General features: G+C 38.4%; 1 protein-coding gene across 1 annotated transcript; it reads left to right on the top strand.

Moving 5' to 3' along the window:
* The first annotated feature begins 8,530 nt into the window (after positions 1-8,530).
* On the top strand, positions 8,531-18,642 carry LOC120214604 (proline-rich receptor-like protein kinase PERK8). The gene is made up of 4 exons (XM_039212457.1): positions 8,531-8,903; positions 15,288-15,430; positions 18,162-18,294; positions 18,431-18,642. The coding sequence occupies exons 1-4, from the start codon at positions 8,531-8,533 to the stop codon at positions 18,640-18,642; spliced, it is 861 nt and encodes a 286-aa protein (XP_039068388.1).
* Positions 18,643-19,937: the final 1,295 nt, after the last annotated feature.

Genomic DNA, 19,937 nt, shown 5'->3' with positions numbered 1-19,937 from the left:
TGGAAAATTAATAACAGCTAATTAAGGAAACTCCAAAAGCATGCAAAGCCCTAGGAGATTCTCCTTATAAATACCAGCCGTAGCCGCAAAAAGAAAAAAAGGGCAAGGAAAAAGAAAGAAGAGCTTTACCTTAGGCGTGAGCAAGCAACTGCAGTGTTTTCCCTTCGTCTACCCCCAGTCTTCCTTGGTGTCCTCCATAGCCAGACGATAGCAGAGCGGTGATCAGGCCTCGAGAGATGGTGATCACCAAGGCAGGCATGGTGCTGATCAGGATTGTCGCAACAGAGCCCCCGGTTTTGGGAGTCGTTCTTCCTTTGTTCTTAAACTCTTATTTTATTTGGGGTTATATTAAACGGCTTAATCTTGGATGATCTTTGATAACATCGTGAATGCTTTACTTGGTGTTAAACTTTGTTTGCTTGAATAATATTTTACGTTTATAAATGATGAATTATGTTTGCTTATGACTGTTTTGCTCATAGTTTAAATATTTTGCCTTAACACTATAAGTGCATCGAGAGATCGCATGGGGTTTCAGTAAAACATGTATGGGCATTGTAAGAGCATCGAGAGATAGTCTTTTGTCTAGAAAGTGATTCTTGAATTTGAGAGAATTAAGAGAGATCAACGTGATCAAAGGAATGAATCCGGGATGGTGAAGTTCTAACTTGTCTACCTTAGAGATTAGGAGTGAGTTTCAAACGACTAAAAGGGATAAAGGCTAGAGTAGGTTAAGACAACATCTATAGTTAACGCCGAGAGGTATTTCCATAGAAACCGGCTAAGAATACCTAGTAATCCTGTCGGGCAGTTTAGTGAGTCATAATAATTCATTATGGGCTTAAAATAATTATTGTCGAGATAATGGTTTAGCATCAGTGCTCTGTGACACGTCTGAATATGTGAGGTTTGCATTATATTTAATCCAATACTTGTTTTGTTTTGTTTTATCTGTCTGCATATTTTCTGTCTCAACAACACTTGTCTGAAATCATTGAATCATTATTCTTAGCTCCTTAATATTAGTTCTTAGCTTTAATACTTAGTAGGATTAATTTGTGGCATTAGTTCTAGTTGTCGTGAAAAGATATTTCTAATTCAATCCATGTGGAGACGATACTCACTCACTACTATATTGCTTGCATTGATTGTGTATACTTGCACAGATTAGGTTGCCTTAGCATATACATTTAGAAGCGATCAAGTTTTTGGCGTCGTTGCCGGGGATTGACAACTGACGAAATTTCCAGCCATAACAAGTTCTTTGTGTCACATTATAATTATTTAGTCTAATGTAGTTTATTATTTTCTTTTATAGGTTTTTATTATTGCATGACCTTGAGATCTGCTGGTAAGCCTTTGGAACCATTCGACCCCGAAGTTGAGCAATCATTCAAACAAAGGTTGCTTGCCCAAAGAACAAGAGAAAAATTGAATCAAATGCAAAACAACATGGGAGATTTAGGAGATCAAGTTGCAAGACTAAGAGCGATACGAGATCATTTGAACCCAATTCTCGATGACCTCAATCCTGGCATAGTGGCACCTGAGATACAAGCCACTCATTTTGAACTCAAATCAGTGATGTTTAATATGTTTAACTCTATTGCCCAATTTGGTGGTACACCCAATGATGATGCTAGACAACATGTGTGTTCTTTCCTTGAAGTATGCGATTCATTTAGATAATAAGGAGTACATGAAGATATGCTCAAACTGAAGCTTTTTTCTTACTCCTTACGTGATAGAGCAAGAGCTTGGCTCAACAGAGTTCCTTCCAGATCAATGAAGTCATGGGAAGATTTATGGAAGAGTTTCCTACTCCGATATAATCCGCCCAATATGAATACACAGCTTCGGAACGACATTACGAGTTTTTGCCAAGGAAATGATGAATCAATGTACGAAACTTGTGATAGGTATAAAAGTTTACTTCTCAAATGTGTTAATCATGGATTTCATGATTGGACACAAGTGATGATGTTTTACAATAGAGTCAACGCACCAACTCGAATAATGTTATATGCCTCAGCAAATGGCACCCTACTAGACAAATTACCCGAGGAAGCTTTTGACATCCTCAACAGGATAACAAATAATGACTATCAATTTCCAAGTGCAAGATTGGGAATCGACAGAAAAACCTTTAGAGCATATAAATTAGAAAGCAAAGATTCGGTAGTAGCCCAACTTTCTGCCAAAACCAATATGTTGAAAAATTTGCAACGTCCTAATGAGGTAAGAGAAGTCAAGGTGACCAATAATGTGTGCCTATTATGTCAAGGCAACCATCATGAAAGCGAATGTCCTGAAAACCATGAGTCAACTAATTTTGTGGGCAACTAAAATCGAAACAAAAATAATCCATATTCGAACAGGTACAACCCTAGTTGGAGATAGCACCCAAATTTTTCGTGGAATAATCAAGGGAACAACAACAATCAAGCCACAAATTACAGGCCACAACAAAATAATTCTGCCCATCAGCATAATCAAAATCAGCATCAGGAGCCCTGGTAGAACAACAAAGGTATAGCTTCTTCCTCTAACACTAATTCCAATACTAACTCCTTGGAATTATCCTTACAGGAATTCATGGCCTCGACAAAAGATTTCATGGTGTCTACAAAAACCTTGATGCACGAACAGTCTGCAACAATCAAAAATCAAGCAAATTTGTTACAAAGCCAAACAACACTTTTGCAAAGCCATAGTTCATCTCTCATAGCATTGGAGAATTAAGTGGGATAGATTGCCACGGCATTACATTCTCGCCCACACGGAAATCTCCCTAGTGATACTGAAGTCACTAAGCATCATAAGAAGGAGCAATGCAATGTACTTACGCTAAGGAGTGGAAAACAAGTTGATCAAGATGAAAAGTTTGGGAGAGAACAGCTGAACAATTCTCACCAAGGAGTAACACAACCGAACGAGGAATCTGAGAATGCTGAACAAGAGAAAGCGCATGAAGAGAAAGAAAGAAGTGAAGGCTTAGAAAAGCATCAATCGGATAACAATTAATTCATGGTCAAGGCCATCCATTTCCCTGCACCATCAGTAGTCGATGTGAGACCTCCACCAACATTCCCTCAATGGTTAAAGAAACATGATGATGACATCCAGTTCAAGAAATTCGTTGATGTTCTGGACCAGTTGTGTATCAATGTGCCCCTACTCGAAGCCATCGAGCAAATGCCTTCCTATGCAAAGTATCTGAAGGAAATTGTTACAAAGAAAAGGAAGGTAGAACATGTTGCCACGGCAACAGAAATCTTATCGGTAGTGAGCAAACTCCCACCAAAGCAAAAAGACCCTAGAAGCTTTGTAATACCATGTTCCATTGGTAATGATTTCATTGGACGAGCTCTCATTGACTTGGGATCAAGTGTAAACTTGATTCCAAAATCAATTTTTATGAAACTAGATGGATATCATGCCCATCCCATCTCAGTCATTATACAGTTGGCTGATCGGTCTTATGTGCGACCCGAGGGCAGAATTGAAGACGTTATAGTAAAGGTAGATAAATTCGTATTTCCAGTGGATTTTCTCATTCTGGATTGCGAAGCTGGTGAAAACGCACCAATCATTTTGGGACGACCATTCTTAGCCACAGGAAGAATCCTAATAGACTGTGAAAAGGGAAAATTCACCATGAGAGTTGGCGAGCAAAGTGTCACGATCAATGTATTCAACTCTATGAAATAAGCAAACGATCCAGAGGAATGCCAATGCATTAATAAGATTGAAGAAAAGGCAATCCTAGGATGAGGTGAATCCCTAAGGCTCGATGAGTACAGTAATTTGTACCATGAACCTAGAACCGAAATACATGACGCAGAAAACTTTGACCCTGACGAAATATTTTCAGAAGACGGTTCTGACAATCATGGCCACGACAACAAAAATCTGCACACTAAATACCCTAAAAGCATTACAAAGGCAATATACGAAGAAAATAGAAAGGACCAATTGAGATTTCTTCATATGTCAGGTATAAAATTTGAACCTTTAGATTTTGATGAAGTTAAATCTCAATAGTCATCTTCACAACATGCACCGAAATTAGAGCTTAAGACTTTAGCATCATATTTGAAATATGCTTATCTAGGAGTTGATGAAACTTTACCAGTGACAATCTCTGCCAACCTAACCTCCGAACAGGAGAAGAGTTTGTTGAATGTTTTGTCACAGAACAGAAAAGCTATAGGATGGACGATGGAAGACTTGAAAGGAATTAGTCCAACCATATGCATGCGTAAAATCAATCTTGAAGATAGCCATAATACCTCGATGGAACCCCAAAGACAGTTCAACCCGATTATAAAGAAGGTAGTCATGAAGGAAATAATAAAATGGCTAGATGCGGGAGTGATTTATACTATATCCGATAGTTCATGGGTTAGCCCAGGCCAATGCATGCCAAAGAAAGGTGGTGTAACCGTGGTTAAAAGCGAGCATGATGAGTTACTCACCACAAGAGCAGTTACGGGCTGACACATATGCATGGATTATAGGAAGCTCAACAAAGCCACAAAGAAGGATCATTTTTACCTCCCTTTCATCAATCAAATATTGGATAGATTAGCGGGAAAGGCATTTTATTGCTTCATCGATGGATACTCGGGGTATAACCAAATTGTCATAGCACCCGAAGACCAAGAGAAAATAACGTTCACATGCCCGTATGGTACCTATGCATTTAGGCGAATGCCGTTTGGACTGTGTAACGCTCCAGCTACATTCCAACGATGCATGATGGCAATCTTTTCAGATATGGTGGAAGAGTGCATGGAAATATTTATGGACAACTTCTACGTTTCAGGTGATGACTTTGATCGATCCCTCGGTAATTTATCCAAGGTGTTGAAAAGTTGTGAAGAAACCAACCTAATACTGAATTGTGAAAAATGCCATTTTATGGTAATTGAAAGAATAGTGTTGGGACACAAAATTTCATGCCATGGCATCGAAGTCGACAAAGCCAAGGTGGATGTAGCTGCAAATCTTCCCCCACCTACTAATGTGCGAGGTGTATGCAGTTTCCTTGGACATGCAAGATTCTATAGACAGTTCATAAATGATTTTTCTCAAATCTCTAAACCCTTATGTCTTTTGCTTCAACAAAATCATCCATTTGAGTTTACTAATGATTGTTTGAATACCTTCACAGATTTGAAGAAAAAGCTTTCAGCAGCACCAATAGTTATCCCACCAGACTGGAACGAACCATTTGAGCTTATGTGCGACGCTAGTGATTATGCAGTCGGAGCAGTGCTAGGGTAACGAAAAAGTAAAATTTTTCAAGTTATCTACTATGCAAGCCGAACACTTAATGATGCTCAAGTGAACTATACCACCACTAAAATGGAACTCTTAGCAGTAGTATTTGCATTCGATAAGTTTAGGCCATATCTAAAAGGCACTAAGGTAATTGTCCACACAGATCACTCAACTATTAAATATATGATTAACCTAGACTAATTTGGTGGATATTATTACTGTAAGAATTTGATTTAGAGATCTAGGATAGAAAAGGTATAGAAAATCAAGTGGTTGACCATTTGTCTAGGCTAGATAACAAACCTGATTGTCTTGACATCACATATATTAAAGAGGATTTCCCTAATGAGAAAATATTATTTGTCAGGGTTGCACCATGGTATGTTGACATCGTTAATATTCTTGTTAGTGGTATTGTTCCTCTTGATTTATCATGCCAGGGCAAACAGAAATTTCGACATGATGCGCGACATTACTATTGGGACGAAATATTTCTATTCAAGCAGTGCGGAGACCAAATAATCAAAAGGTGCATTCCAGAAGAAGAGCAGCAAGATATTCTACTCCAATGCCACTCGTCACCATATGGAGGGCATTTTGGTGGGATGAGAACAACAAAAAAAGTGCTTCAGTCGGGATTTTATTGGCCAACCATGTTCAAAGATGCGCATGAATTCTACAAGTCATGTGATAGATGTCAACGTACAGGAAACATCTCTAAATGACATAAGATGTCATGGAAAAATATTCTGGATATCAAACTTTTCGACGTATGGGATATAGATTTCATGGGACCTTTTCCAACATCATTCGGAGATAAGTATATTCTCTTGGTAGTGGATTACGTATCAAAATGGGTTAAAGCCATTGCAACACCTAAGAACGATTCCAAGACGGTGTTGAAGTTTTTGTACAAAAATATATTCACCCGCTTTGGAACACCACGAGCTCTCATTAGCGATAAAGGGACACATTTTGATAATAAATTGATTGCCAAGGCACTGAAAAGATATGGAGTACGACATAAAAATTTTATGGCGTATCACTCTCAGACGAATGGACAAGCCAAAGTATCTAACCGATAAATCAAGCATATCCTCAAAAAAATGGTCAACCCAAGTCGAAAGATTAGTCGCCAAAGCTAGATGAAGCACTATGGGCTTATCGCACAGCATTCAAGACAACACTGGGAATATCCCCATTCAAGCTAGTCTATGGAAAGAAATGTCATCTATTAGTTGAACTCGAACACAAAGCTTATTAGGCCATCAAAAAGATAAACATGGATGCTCAGCTTGCTGGAGAAAGAACACTATTAGAACATAACGAGATGGATGAATTTAGAGCACATGCATACGAGAATACCCGCCTTTACAAGGAGAAAAGAAAATGATGGCATGACAGAAAAATATTCTGAGGTAATTTTATTCTGGACAACAAGTACTGCTCTATAATTCACACCTTAAGTTATTCCCAAGCAAGCTAAAATCACGATGGTTAGGACCATTAATTGTACACCAAGTCCATGACAATGGAGCAATTGAAATTCAAAACCAAAATGATGGTTTCATCTTTAAAGTGAACGGGCAGAGACTCAAGAATTACAAAGGAGCCCCAGTCATGTGTGATAGACCAGCATCGTTGGCACATGATGCCCAAGAGTTTGTTTTCTTAATTGAGCAAATATTAGTTGCCTAGGCAAAAAAAATCTGAATTCTGTACATAAATAAGTTACGTTATTTTATGCTTTAATCCGTTTTATTTTATTATTTTCTTCTTTCATATTGTAGGTGAGCAAGGAACACGTGGCAGCATGGGGAGTTGAAGCATGCATGGAAAAAAATCCCTAGGGTACATGTTTTGGCGGTATAATAAAGAGGGAAAGAAATCATTTCTTCCCCTTTATGTCTTATCAAATATTTATCATTTAATGAGAAATCTTTTCCCCACCGTGTAAAGACCAAAATGCCTCGAAACCACCCATCACATTCCAAGAAAAACTTCCCACTCTTCTTCTTCTTCATCGTGTTTCCTTCTTTCTTTACAAACCAGAAAATTTCTTTTCTTTCTCTGAAAATACCTCCCCATCACCACCATTAAAATCAGCCAAGAAAAATGGTGAGATCGAGACCGGCCCCAGCCCCCAGGCAGAGTTTTGAATGTTTCCAAACAGCCAAAGAAGAGGCACGCTTCAAAACCATTCAGCAACACTAAGTCTTTTTGGAAGATGGATTTGTTTTTCCAGCCAAGGGAGAAGAGCAGTTTGGCCTTGAGGTGATGGACGTCATAAAGAAGCATAACTGGGAGAAGTTTGCTCGTAATCCTAACGCCGTAGCACCAGCAATGGTGAGGGAGTTTTAGGCCCATGTCGCGGACACCTCTAACCACATGGTATATGATCGAGGAAAACTCATTCACTTTTCCCCTTCTACACTTAACAAATACTTTAAGTTGGGGAAAGTGGATGACCAGCACAAGAGATTTGTGCTCCATGTAGATCAAGAAACGTACGGTGGAGTTCTACAGGATTTATGTTTTGGGTGGGCCAAGTTTGAAGGGAATGCCCCTATAAGAAAGTGAGTAGATCGCCAAGCCCTTAAACCACACATGAAACTATAGAACCATTTTCTTAAAGGCAAGATGATGCCAACGTCCCATAACACCACTGTCCTCGTCAAGCGACTGATGCTGTTGCACTCGATCATATACGGTAGGACAATCGATGTGGGTGAAATCATCTTTGAGCAGATCCATGACTGTGCCAAGAAGAACCGTGGTAACATACTATTCCCAAACCTTATAACCGCGCTGTGCAGAAAGAAAAAAGTTCCTGAGGAACCATTCGAAGACTTCATCAAACCCAAGGAGGGTATTACAAAGAAAAAAGTCCCCGAGTTGATGAGTTTCAATGATGACGACCTAAAGGAGGGTCTGAAACGAGGAGGAAAATTGGTTACCGCGACAAGAATGGCCGTTGTGGTCATGCACACGCATGAGACGCGTGAAAAGATTAGGCGCCTGGATAACCACATGAAAATTTACTTTGAATACGCCAAGGCAAGGGATATGCAACTCAACGCCTTCATCAACGAGTTACTCCCAACCACAATGATCACACTGCCAACCTTTCCCAGTTTCATCCTCAACTACATTGTAGGCGGCAGCACATTCCTTGCCTCGACATCTTATGTCCCTCCAGATGTTCTACCAGAGGTGCCCACCGATGTGCCACCATTGGCAACCCATGTCCCACCCGTACCAGAAGAAAGCCACGGCGACACCGAGGAGTTTCTCATCCTTCTCCACCACCGAAAGCAGTAGTGATACTCCACCCCACTTATTCACTGATGAAGATTTCATGCCAGCACCGAAGCATCCTGAGCAAGATCCTATTATATCCCCAGTTCGATCAACACTACCAGCCCCAACAGCAGCTCCTAGTCCACCACCAGTTCTAGCACAACCGACTCCAGTGACCGAGCAGTCCACTCCAGCCCAAGCTTCGACCAGCAAGAAGCGATACAAGAGAACAATGGGGACTATACTTCAACCATCTCCTTCTCATCCAAAAGCAGTAGACTCAAGATCCGAGAGCCCTTCCCCTCCCAAACGACGTCGTACGAGGGCGTCCAGTCAAGCCACACCACCAGAGTAAGTTTTTGTAGTTTTCATTTTTTTCGCATTTGCATATAACAACATTTAGTGTAGTTTTCATGCATTGAGGGTAATTGATCCCTCAAGTTTGGGGGATGTATTGTCCATTCTGCCATACTTTTTTAAATATTAATTGATGTTAATTGGTTGAAAATTTTGGTTGTCATGACATAAGTAAGTTAGGATTATTGTTAGGAATTAATTAGGGTTGCCCAATGATGAATGCAAAATTTTATTGCCTAGGCCAGAATTATTGTAAAGAATGTCTGAAGAAGAGAACCAACCCGAGGCTTGATCCTTTGAAACTTATAAACACGATTGTAGGTTATCTTTCCTCTAGGTAATCTGTAAAAATTTTAGGAAATAACTTTCTAATTCCCGAGACTTCAAAAATATTCTAAGGGTAAGGTAAAAACTCTCTAGTGTTTAAAAACTTGAAAACTCAAAAAATACAAAGGGAAACTCCTCTGTGCAAAGGCATGAATAATAAAAACTCCAAAAGAAATTAAGAGTAGCCAAGGAATATGAGTGAATGAAAGTAGTCACAAGATGACTCTGTCCGACTAGCTTGGATGGAAGGTATGCTCCCTTTCACCTAGAATGTGGAACGGTAGTTGTGATGAGCTGACTCCCCTATATAAAAAAAAGTGTGAATAAAGAGAATTAAAGTTGATAAATAACTACGAGTATAAACTAAACCTGATGAATAATTTGTTGCCTTGGCAACCTAGAAGTGCTTACTTTAAGTTTTCTAATTACCTTTATGCATAGACTGGTTACAATCACGCACACAAAATAGCAAAGGATCTTGACTAGGGAAGGGACTTGACTAATATGACTGTCGAACATGTTAAGGCCACATATTTTTGCTGAGGGCTAAAATCTCAAACTTGATGATGTTCTTGATACTGCTTTGCCATGACAATTTTGATTTTCTTCTAGCTATTATCCATTGCTTTAGGACAAGCAATAGCTTAAGTTTGGGGGTGTGATAACTCCGTAAAAAGACTTAAATTCTAGTCTTTTCACTTAAGTTATTGCTCGTCTAAACAAAGTATGCACTGTATTTTTAGTTGCATTTAGTTACATATAGGTTGTGGTGGATAAGTTTTGCCTAGGCAAGATTTATTTGGCTTAACTGATGTTGGTGAGGAGAAGAGGTTGTTTGAGTTGTGTTTGTGTAGGAATTCTATAGAGGAAGAACATTTCAGTCGTGACAATGAAAAGTTGCAAAGGCCAATAGAGCATATGAGAACGTGATGAGCATATTTATCTCACCGAGGCAAGCTTTATCTGAAGAAGTCTAAAGCAAATGTGGCGAAACCACCTATGTCACATGCCAGCTGGATGACCTACTTCACGTGCAAGCAAGCCTTGAATATCCTGATAACCGCCAGCCGCCTTTTCTTTTTAAGTTTGGAAAATTAATAACGGCTAATTAAGGAAACACCAAAAGCATGCAAAGCCCTAGGAGATTCTCCTTATAATTACCAGCCGTAGCTGCAAAAAGAAAAAAAGGGCAAGGAAGAAGAAAGAGGAGCTTTACCTTATGCGTGAGCAAGAAATTGTAGTGCTTTCCCTCCATCTACCCCCTAGTTTTCCTTGGTCTCCTCTATAGCCAGATGATAGCAGAGCGGTGATCAGGCCTCGAGAAAGGGTTATCATAAAGGCAGGCGTGGTGCTGATCAGGATTGTCACGATAGAGCCCCCAGTTTTGGGAGTCGTTCTTCCTTTGTTCTTAAACTCTTATTTTATTTGGGGTTGTATGAAACAGTTTAATCTTGGATGATCTTTGATAACACCATGAATGCTTTACTTAGTGTTAAACTTTGTTTTGCTTGATTAATATTTTATGTTTATGAATGATGAATTATGTTTGCTTATGATTGTTTTGCTCATAGTTTAAATATTTTGCCTTAACACTGTAAGAGCATCGAGAAATCGCCTGGTGTTTCGGTAAAACATGTCTGGGCATTGTAAGAGCATCGAGAAATAACCTTTTGTCTAGAAAGTGATTCTTGAATTTGAGAGAATTAAGAGATATCAAAGTGAGCACATGAATGAATCCGAGATGGTGAAGTTCTAACTTGTCTACCTTAGAGATAAGGAGTGAGTTTCAAACGACTAAAAGGGATAAAGGCTAGAGTAGGTTAAGACAACGTCTATAGTTAACGCCGAGAGGTATTTCTATAGCAACCGTCTAAGAATACCTAGTAATTCTGTCGGGCAGTTTAGTGAGTCATAATAATTCATTCTGGGCTTAAAATAATTATTGTCGAGACAGTGGTTTAGCATCAGTACTCTGTGACACGTCTAAATATGTGAGGTTGTTTGCATTATATTTAATCCAATACTTGATTTGTTTTATTTTATTTGTCTGCATATTTTTTGTCTCGACCACACTTGTATGAAATCATTGAATCATTATTCTTAGCTCCTTAATAATAGTTCTTAGTTGTAATACTTAGTAGGATTAATTTGTGGCATTAGTTTTAGTTGTGGTGAAAATATATTTCTAATCCAATCCCTGTGGAGACGATACTCACTCACTACTATATTGCTTGCATTTATTGTGTATACTTGCACATATTAGCTTGCCTTAGCATATACATTCAGTATTAGAATAACAATATCGATACTTCTAGTCATAGAAGGCTAAAATTTCAAAACTTTGTGAAAAGGGTATAGATATTATTCATAGGGTATCGATACTCAGAGGTTATTATAAATACTCATGAATCCAAATCGAATTCCAGAATACAAATTTGGTATTGATACTCAAGGGAGTATCTGTACCAGCGGGTACTATCGATACTCCCCATAAGGGTATTGATAGTGGGGTATTTTTCCAAAAAATCGAATGCAATTTTGGTATTGATACTCAAGGGAGTATCGATACTGAGGAGCGTGAGTATTGATACTCCCAGGCGAGTATCGATACCTACGTGAAATTTTGGGTAGTAACGCTAGATGATTTGAGAAAATTTATTTGGTTTCCTTTAAGAGGGTACATTCTTCTATCTCAATACTACTAATAATCATAATAAATGTGTGATAACATGAGGTCTTAATGAGGTGAGATTCAATAAGACTTATGCCTTTTTTAGATACTCGGGAAGCGGCAAAAGATTACTTAAGGACGTTAGTGTAATAGTATAAGGATTATTCGGATATATCCAAATTAGTGCTCAGACACTCAAGTGTTAGTTGGATGTTGTGTCGATGCTATACATCTCGATTTCTCTAGAGGAGTAGACTAGCTAGGTAAAGTATTGATGCTTCATGACCCAGACTTAACCCGAAGTTTAGGGAGATATTAATGTTATGTGACCCAAGTCTTCCTTAAGTTTCGTAGTAAGTAGAGAGGAGTATGAGTTTCGCGAGGCTAAGTGACCCCAAACTACACCATGATATTTACTTGATAGTTACTCTAGTATTTGAAATTGTCCATGACCATACTTATAGCATACTTATATGTTAAATGCATGTAGTATAGTAGGTTATTTATCCATAACTGAGCTTGTGAACTCAGCGTATGGAATGTGTTTCCATGCACAGGTTCTTATGTGTCAGTTGAGGAGCTCTTTGCTAGGCTTGGATTTCCATACTCGACTCCTCATATTAATTCTCGAGTATTTAAAGGGCATGTACTCCCATAGACCCTTATTTTGTATTTGAGTCACAAACTTTGTATTATTATTTTTACTTATGCATTTTGGAGACTGATATTGGGAGCTCCCCCATATTTGAAACACTTATATTTTGTAAATGTATTTCATTTTGGATATCTTTATGTTGATTTGGTCAAATGGTTTAAAAATGGTTAACCACTTACGTGGTTTCGTGTGGCATCATAATCCATCGGCTTTCAAGTAAGATCAGATTAGGTTGTTACAATATAATAAGCAACCTGAGATTCTTGGGTTCCCGATGTAGTTTCTTCTCCCAATAATACAATCTGAACGGGATCAATGTTGACTATGAGCACTCGAATACTGACCTCGACACTTTGGCTGAGTGGTATCGGTCAACTTATAGAACCCCTCAAGAAGAATAGAGTGATATTTTTTGCTTTCACGACACCATTTGATGATGGCGATGATGATGTTCAAAGCCATTACAACCAGGGATAGAGCATGTATAATCCCAAAATCTAGGTCGGTAGTTTCAAGTCGGTCGTCAGATTTCTGGTAAAAATATTAAAATCGATATTTTAAATTGATAAATATTTTCTAAAATGATTTGAAGGGGTTGAATTATTGATTTTTATTTTTAGGAATTTATAAGTTGGTTTTACAAGGTGACTAAATTGAATGAATTGGAAATTGTGTTTTTAGTGACTAAATTGTAAAACATCACAAATAAAAAATCTATGAAGCTATTTTACCAATGCTTGTGTGGAAGGTTTTTCCCTCCTTTCTTAACAATATAATTCATCTCATTTTTGCCAATTTTCCATCTAGATTTATTATTTTATTCTTTACTTATTTTCATTTATAATTTTCATTAAACGTTCCTTTCAGTTTCTCTCATCCAAACACTCTTGTATTTTCTTCCAAACTCTCCCAAGTTCTCTTTAATGGATAAAACTCTTCTTCTTCATTTTCTATTCCTTTGTTATTGATTTTTACTCCTTTCTTCTTGATATTCTCTCTTCAATTAAGATTGTTTCTACTCTTTTTCTTCTTTGTCGTTTTCCTTGTTCTCTTTGGTGTTGCCATTGTTGATCTTCTTCTTCCTTTCATTTTCCTGCAATGTAATGCTCCTTCCTTGGATTTGTTTTTGCTTCAACGATTAATGATCAAAGGTGATTGATGATTTTAATTGAACAATTGTTTTAAAGAGAAGTTGTGAATTAAAAGTGTTTTTTCGGAGGTATCTAATGTTCTACTTTTCTTGATCACTTTTTAAGGTTTTCTTGGGTTAAATAAGGTGTTTTTGATGATATTATTATCATACTAAATCAGTTTTTCAATTTCATTTGATTTCGATGTGGAATTCTTCAAAACAAGCTTGATTTCGACTTTTTTTAAAAATTTGGGAATTACAATTAACTGATGTAAATTGAGAGGGTTATATATGAGTTTAGATGCTGATATTAGTTGTTATTAATTAGTTCTTGTTGGGGAAAAGTAGGGTCGATTGGATCGGAGGCTTTGAGAGTTATTTCAGTAAGATTTGTCGATCTTTAGGTTAATTTTCGCTCTATTGTAGAAGCATAATTTTTTGCTCTGTTTCATATGTTTTTGTGACATGTTGAATTGATTTCTAAGGTACCTAAGGTGTGTAGGATCGGGGAGAAATGGTTCATCAATTGTTGGAGGTCATTTGGTTAGCGTTTGGGGTCGAATCGTGTGGTTGCACCATTAAGGTGAGTTGTTGTCCATTCACTTATGATGAACTTGTTCAATGTTGAATGAAGGTTTAGTTATACATAAACTCTAAATTTTAGGTTCTAAGTTGGTATACTTGCTGTGATAATTGATTGTGTTAATTCATAATGTGCAAATTAAAGAATGTGATCAATGTGAACATTGTGAACATTGTATGGCATGACTTATGCAACATTGAAAGTGAATTGTCATAATGAGTGTGTGTATAAAAGCATGTTGATTATTAGTTAAGAATATATGGAAAGAATGCGATTCAAATAGTTATATGAGTTATGTTGTATTAATTATGATTCATGATGCATTGGAAGAAAGCATTATATGCGAGCGTGAGTGTTAAAGCATGTCAAATACAAGATATGATGTAATGAAAGCATGTAATCATTGTTAGTGTATATTTGTTATGACATGGTGACTATGGGTTATGGTGCATTGAAAGATTGTGATTCATGGAATGTGAATTAGAAATATGCATTTGATATGAAATGTGAATGTGATGTGTTGCAAATGATGCATAGAATTTTCAAAATGTTTTTCAAAAATCTATATATAATGTGAATGTGTGATTGAACGAGTCAAACATTCTCGTTGTTCATAAGTGTGAGGTTTAACATGAAAACCATCTCTAAGTGTGAATGTGTGATAACTCTATAAAAATGTCATATTTTGGGACCTTTTCACTTAAGTTATTGAATGTCTAAGAGCTAATTTAGGAACATGTAGATGTATTTAGAAGCATATAGTTACATGTGGTGGAATTAGGTTTGCCGCGACATTTTATTTTGAAAGTGGTGTTGCCTTATGGAAAAGGTGCTTATCTAATGATGTACAGGAATTGAGAGCAAGGAAAAGAGAAAAGGAAATGCCATGACAAAAGGAGACTGCTGAGAAGAATGAAAATGTCGAGTTGGATTGGCATTTCGAGAGATAACAAAGTAAAAGAATATATTTTTGAAGCCAGTTGTCTTCTACTTTCACGTGACCTCTGCCCGAGAAATCTGCCCGGAGGGATCAGCGCTGCTACAGCTGATCCTGCTGACCGTGCCGTCTACTCTGCAGATCCTGTCTGTCCTTGGGCTTCTACAACGGGATCATACTGGGTACTCAGCCAGCAACCCAAGCTGGATCATAGCCAGCTCTGCCCGATCCCCAAGTAATTTAACCATGGTTTAGGGTATCCTAGGAAAGTCAACACCAAGTCCTAGGGTTAATTTTCCCCTATAAATAGAGGATGAAGCCTAAATGAAGAAGACTTTGGTTCCACGTTGATTTGAGCTTAAAAGTTAGAGAGAGAAGGTCTTGCCTTTCTCCGTCAATCCTACTTGCTGTGGAATTTCTCCTTGACAAGCTTGAGGGAGTGGTGTTCTAAGCATCCGAGAGGAGCTAGTTCGCTGGGGCAGTTCATGGTGGCCGAGAGAAGCTCCGACAGTGCACGTCGAAGGGTTTTTCTCCTTCCCTTAGTTCTTTGCTTTCATATTTTGTTATTTGGGTTATAAGGAACGGATAAAACTTGCTTTGTGCTTGTTTATTTCGAACCCCACAATGAACTAATCCTATTTGGTGGGAGTTCATTTGGATATTTAAGTTTTATTTCAATGAATGGTTGCTTTTCTATGCTATAATCTGTTTTGTTTATGAAACTTAGTGCCTTAAGGTTGTAGGAGCTACGAGAGTAGCCATTCATTAGGAGATTCTTTGGGTTCGAGAGAATACCGAGATAACACATCCTTAGTGTTCGAGAGAAACTAGGGAGGAACTACATAAACAAGGTGTTTTAGGTAGTAACTAGGCCTAATCCACCTAAGAGATAAGGCTAGGATTTTATTCGACTAAAAGGAGTTGTGTATGAACGATAGGTTAGATGTTAATGCTGCCACAAAAAGGTATTGTCGAGATATATCCTGTTATCTGGACCAATAGGATCACTGCAGGGGTTTACGCCAATCGGTTTTGCCAGGGCATCTTCAATCTGTCGAGTCTCTTACTAGAGATAGCATAGGGCACCTTAGTATACTCTGTCGGGCAGAAGAGGCATAGAGATAAGATCATTCCGAGAGGTAAACTTAGGTTTTCTAGAGTGACTCCCATTACTCATTCCCATAATAGCTTGTCGTGTGAGAAAGACAAAGTCCTATTAATCAGCTCGTATATTTACATTTCATTTTGCCTTGACATTTCCATCTATTTGCACTAAAAATATTCCATTTTTCCACTACATATCCATTTGCTACCACATTGGCATCATTCCATTTCCATATCACTCATTCCATTTTGCAACAACATTATCCTTTGTATAACTTTACTTAGGTGACAAAGTAAAGTTCCTTGACAAACTTATTTGATTTCCCCCAATCCTTGTAGAGACGATCCTCACTTATCACTGTATTACTTGTTCGATTGTGTATACTTGCACATATATCCGCACCCATACTTAGTACTTACATAGAGCGGATAAGTTTTTGGCGCCGTTGCCAGGGATTGGCAACTAGAAGTTAAATTATTTTTTCATAGCATTTTTATTTTACTTGTTTATATCGCTTTTATATAGTTTTACCTTTTATTTTTCTTACCTTTTTCAGTTTTTTTTTGTGTATGACCAGAGGACATCATGACGAGCCATTAGAACTGATTGAACCTGAGATTGAGAGGCTCTTTAGGAGAAGAAGACGTGCTCAACGTGCAAATATATATCAAATCAGAATTCAAGGCATTAGTCATGAGGAAGATCAAAATGCCGAGGCTAATCTAAATGTTGGGAATACAGCCCGACCTCGTGCCATTCGTGATCACTTAAACCCAATCCTAGATGACTTAAATCCTAGAATAGTGGCACCAGAGATTCAGGCAGCCCAGTTCGAGCTCAAACCTGTCATGTTTGATATGCTGAATTCTTTAGGGAAATTTGGGGGCATGCCAAATGAAGATGCCAGGCAGCATATTCGAAACTTCTTGGAGGTGTACGATTCTTTTTGTCAACAAGGAGTGCACGAAGATGTCTTGAAGTTAAAACTATTTCCATATTCTCTGAGTGACCAATCAAGGGATTGGTTGAGTGGCGTTCCAACGGGTTCAATGGAGTCGTGCACTGATCTATGCAAAAAAATTTGCTGCGGTATAATCCTCTGAACATGAACAACCAACTGAGGAACGATATTGCTTCCTTTCGTCAAGCTGATAATGAGTCGATGTATGAATGTTGGGATCGATATAAGGGATTGCTTCGAAAATGCTCGAATCATGGTTTTCAAGATTGAATGTAAGTGGTGATGTTCTATAATGGAGTTAACGCGCCCACGAGGATGATACTAGATGCCTCGGCAAATGGGAATTACTTGACAAATCACCAGTAGAGGTATTTGACATTTTAGATAGGATTGCAACTAATGATTATCAGTTTCCATCCACAAGGCTTGGACTTGGACGAAAATCACATGGAGCTTTCGATCTAGATTCTAAGGATACGGTGTTCACCCAACTTGCTATTATCACGAATATGTTGAATAATTTGCAGAGGCCAAGCGAAGTGAGAGAATTGAAGACAGCCAATTTAGCATGTTTATTATGCCACGTCAATCACAATGAGAGTGAATACCCGACCAATCAAGAATCCATCTATTATGTAGGCAACTTCAACCGAGGTAACAACAACCCCTACTCTAAAACATATAAACCTAGATGGCGACAGCATCCAAACTTTTCATGGGGAAATCAAGGAACCAGCAATGATCATCAACCAGCTCGGCAGCAGGATTTCAATGAGTCCCAGGGTTTTCAATCGAACATGACATGGCATAATTCTAACAAGGGAGGGTCATCTTCATCTAACACCAGTTCTTTGGAGGGCATAATGAAAGAGTTCATAGAAACAACGAAGATAATATTGCAAGACCATGCGACCTCCATCAAAAATCAAGGAGCCCTACTTCAGAGCCACAGTTCATCATTGAGGGCATTGGAGAGTCAGGTTTATCAAATTATCGCGGCATTACAAGAACGTAGACCAAGACATTTTCCGAGTGATACTGAAGTCACAAAACCTCATGGCAAGGAGTAATGCAGTGTGCTAACTCTCTGAAGTGGTACACAAATTAATGTTGAAGATAAGTTTGAGGGAAGACCGAAGGAAAATTCAACCCCTGAGACCGTGCAAGCTGATCAAGAAGTGTCGGAAGAAGCCTCGGTGGAAGAGGATAAGGACAAGGGTTCATCGAGTAAAGCGACTGAGGTGACAAATGAAAATACCAAGGCAACTTTTGTTCACACCCCATCAGTACAGAAAGCCAGACCCCACCTCATTTTCCGCAAAGACTGAAGAAGCATAGCGAGGATATTTAATTCAAGAAGTTCATTGACATTCTGAGTCAACTTCAAATCAATGTTCCTTTTCTGGAGGCTATGGAACAAATGCCGACATATGCTAAGTTCCTCAAGAAAATTGTTACCAAGAAGAGAAAAGTTTAGTAGTATGAAACAATTGCCACGACAAAAGAATTTTGCTCTTCTTTAAGCAAGCTGCCACCAAAGAGACATAATCCGGGCTATTTTAGCATCCCATGTTCGATAGGAGACAAATTCGTTGGGAAGGCACTATGTGACCTCGACTCAAGTGTAAATTTGATGCCTAAGTCAATTTTCGTAAAACTAAGGATAGGTAATGCAAGACCCACCTCTGTTATCTTGCAATTAGCCTATCGTTCACATGTTCATCCCGAAGGGCGAATACAAGATGTCATCGTGCTGGTTGACAAGTTTGTTTTTCCAGTCGATTTTCTTATTCTGGACTATGAGGTTGATGCCATAACACCCATAATTTTGGGGAGACCCTTCCTAGCTACCGGTCGTATTCTCATCGATTGTGAGAGTGGTGAGCTGACCATGAGAGTGGCCGACCAACATGTCATTGTGAATGTCTTCTGATCTCTCAAATACATGGATGATTCTGAAGAATAACAGAGCAGTTTAGAAGTGGACACAGTAATCACAAAAGAAGTAGATCAATTTTACCATGAAAATTTCATTCAGCTGGGACCTGATGAGGGGTTATCTGAAGACTTAAAGGCTGGAGACCCTAATGATTTTTCTACCGAGGAACAGCAGGCTAGCTTCCTCAGAGCTAGCCCAGGTATGCATTTTGAACCTTTGAATTTTGAAGAATTTGTTCCTCCAAGCCCTCATTACAACATGCTCCTACCCTAGAGCTAAAGAATTTGCCATAACATCTTAAATATGATTATCTGGGTAGTAATGAAACTCTGCCCGTGATTATTTCCTCTGCCCTTACTCCTAATCAAGAATCTAGTTTGTTTAGTGTTTTGTCATAGCATAAGAGAGCGTTAGGATAGACGATGGCAAATATGAAGGGAATAAGTCCAACAATCTGCATGCACAAAATCCTGCTGGAAGAATGCCATGGAAAATCCATAGAGCTGTAGCGAAGATTAAACCCAATCATGAAGCAAGTTGTGATGAAAAAGATTTTCAAATGGCTTGATGCTGGAGTGATTTACCCCATTTCGAATAGTTAGTGGGTGAGTCCTGTCCAATGTGCACCAAAGAAAGGAGGCACGACCGTGGTGGAAAGTGAAGACAACGAGTTATTACCTACAT

This window comes from Hibiscus syriacus, unplaced genomic scaffold (genome assembly GCF_006381635.1).
Source record: "Hibiscus syriacus cultivar Baekdansim isolate YM2019G1 unplaced genomic scaffold, ASM638163v2 tig00110076_pilon, whole genome shotgun sequence".
NCBI classification, from domain to species: domain Eukaryota; kingdom Viridiplantae; phylum Streptophyta; class Magnoliopsida; order Malvales; family Malvaceae; genus Hibiscus; species Hibiscus syriacus.
The sequence above is the reverse complement of the archived record's forward strand: the minus strand, read 5'-3'. Positions and strand labels throughout refer to the sequence as shown.

Excerpts from the sequence above, each read along its gene's own strand:
- LOC120214604 (XM_039212457.1), top strand. The coding sequence starts at position 8,531 with ATGTCCCACCCGTACCAGAAGAAAGCCACGGCGACACCGAGGAGTTTC. Across the intron at positions 8,904-15,287 it reads TTCCCCTCCCAAACGACGTC|CCAGTTGTCTTCTACTTTCA; the intron begins GTACGAGGGCGT and ends ATATTTTTGAAG. Across the intron at positions 15,431-18,161 it reads CTACAACGGGATCATACTGG|TTCTTTGGAGGGCATAATGA; the intron begins GTACTCAGCCAG and ends ATCTAACACCAG.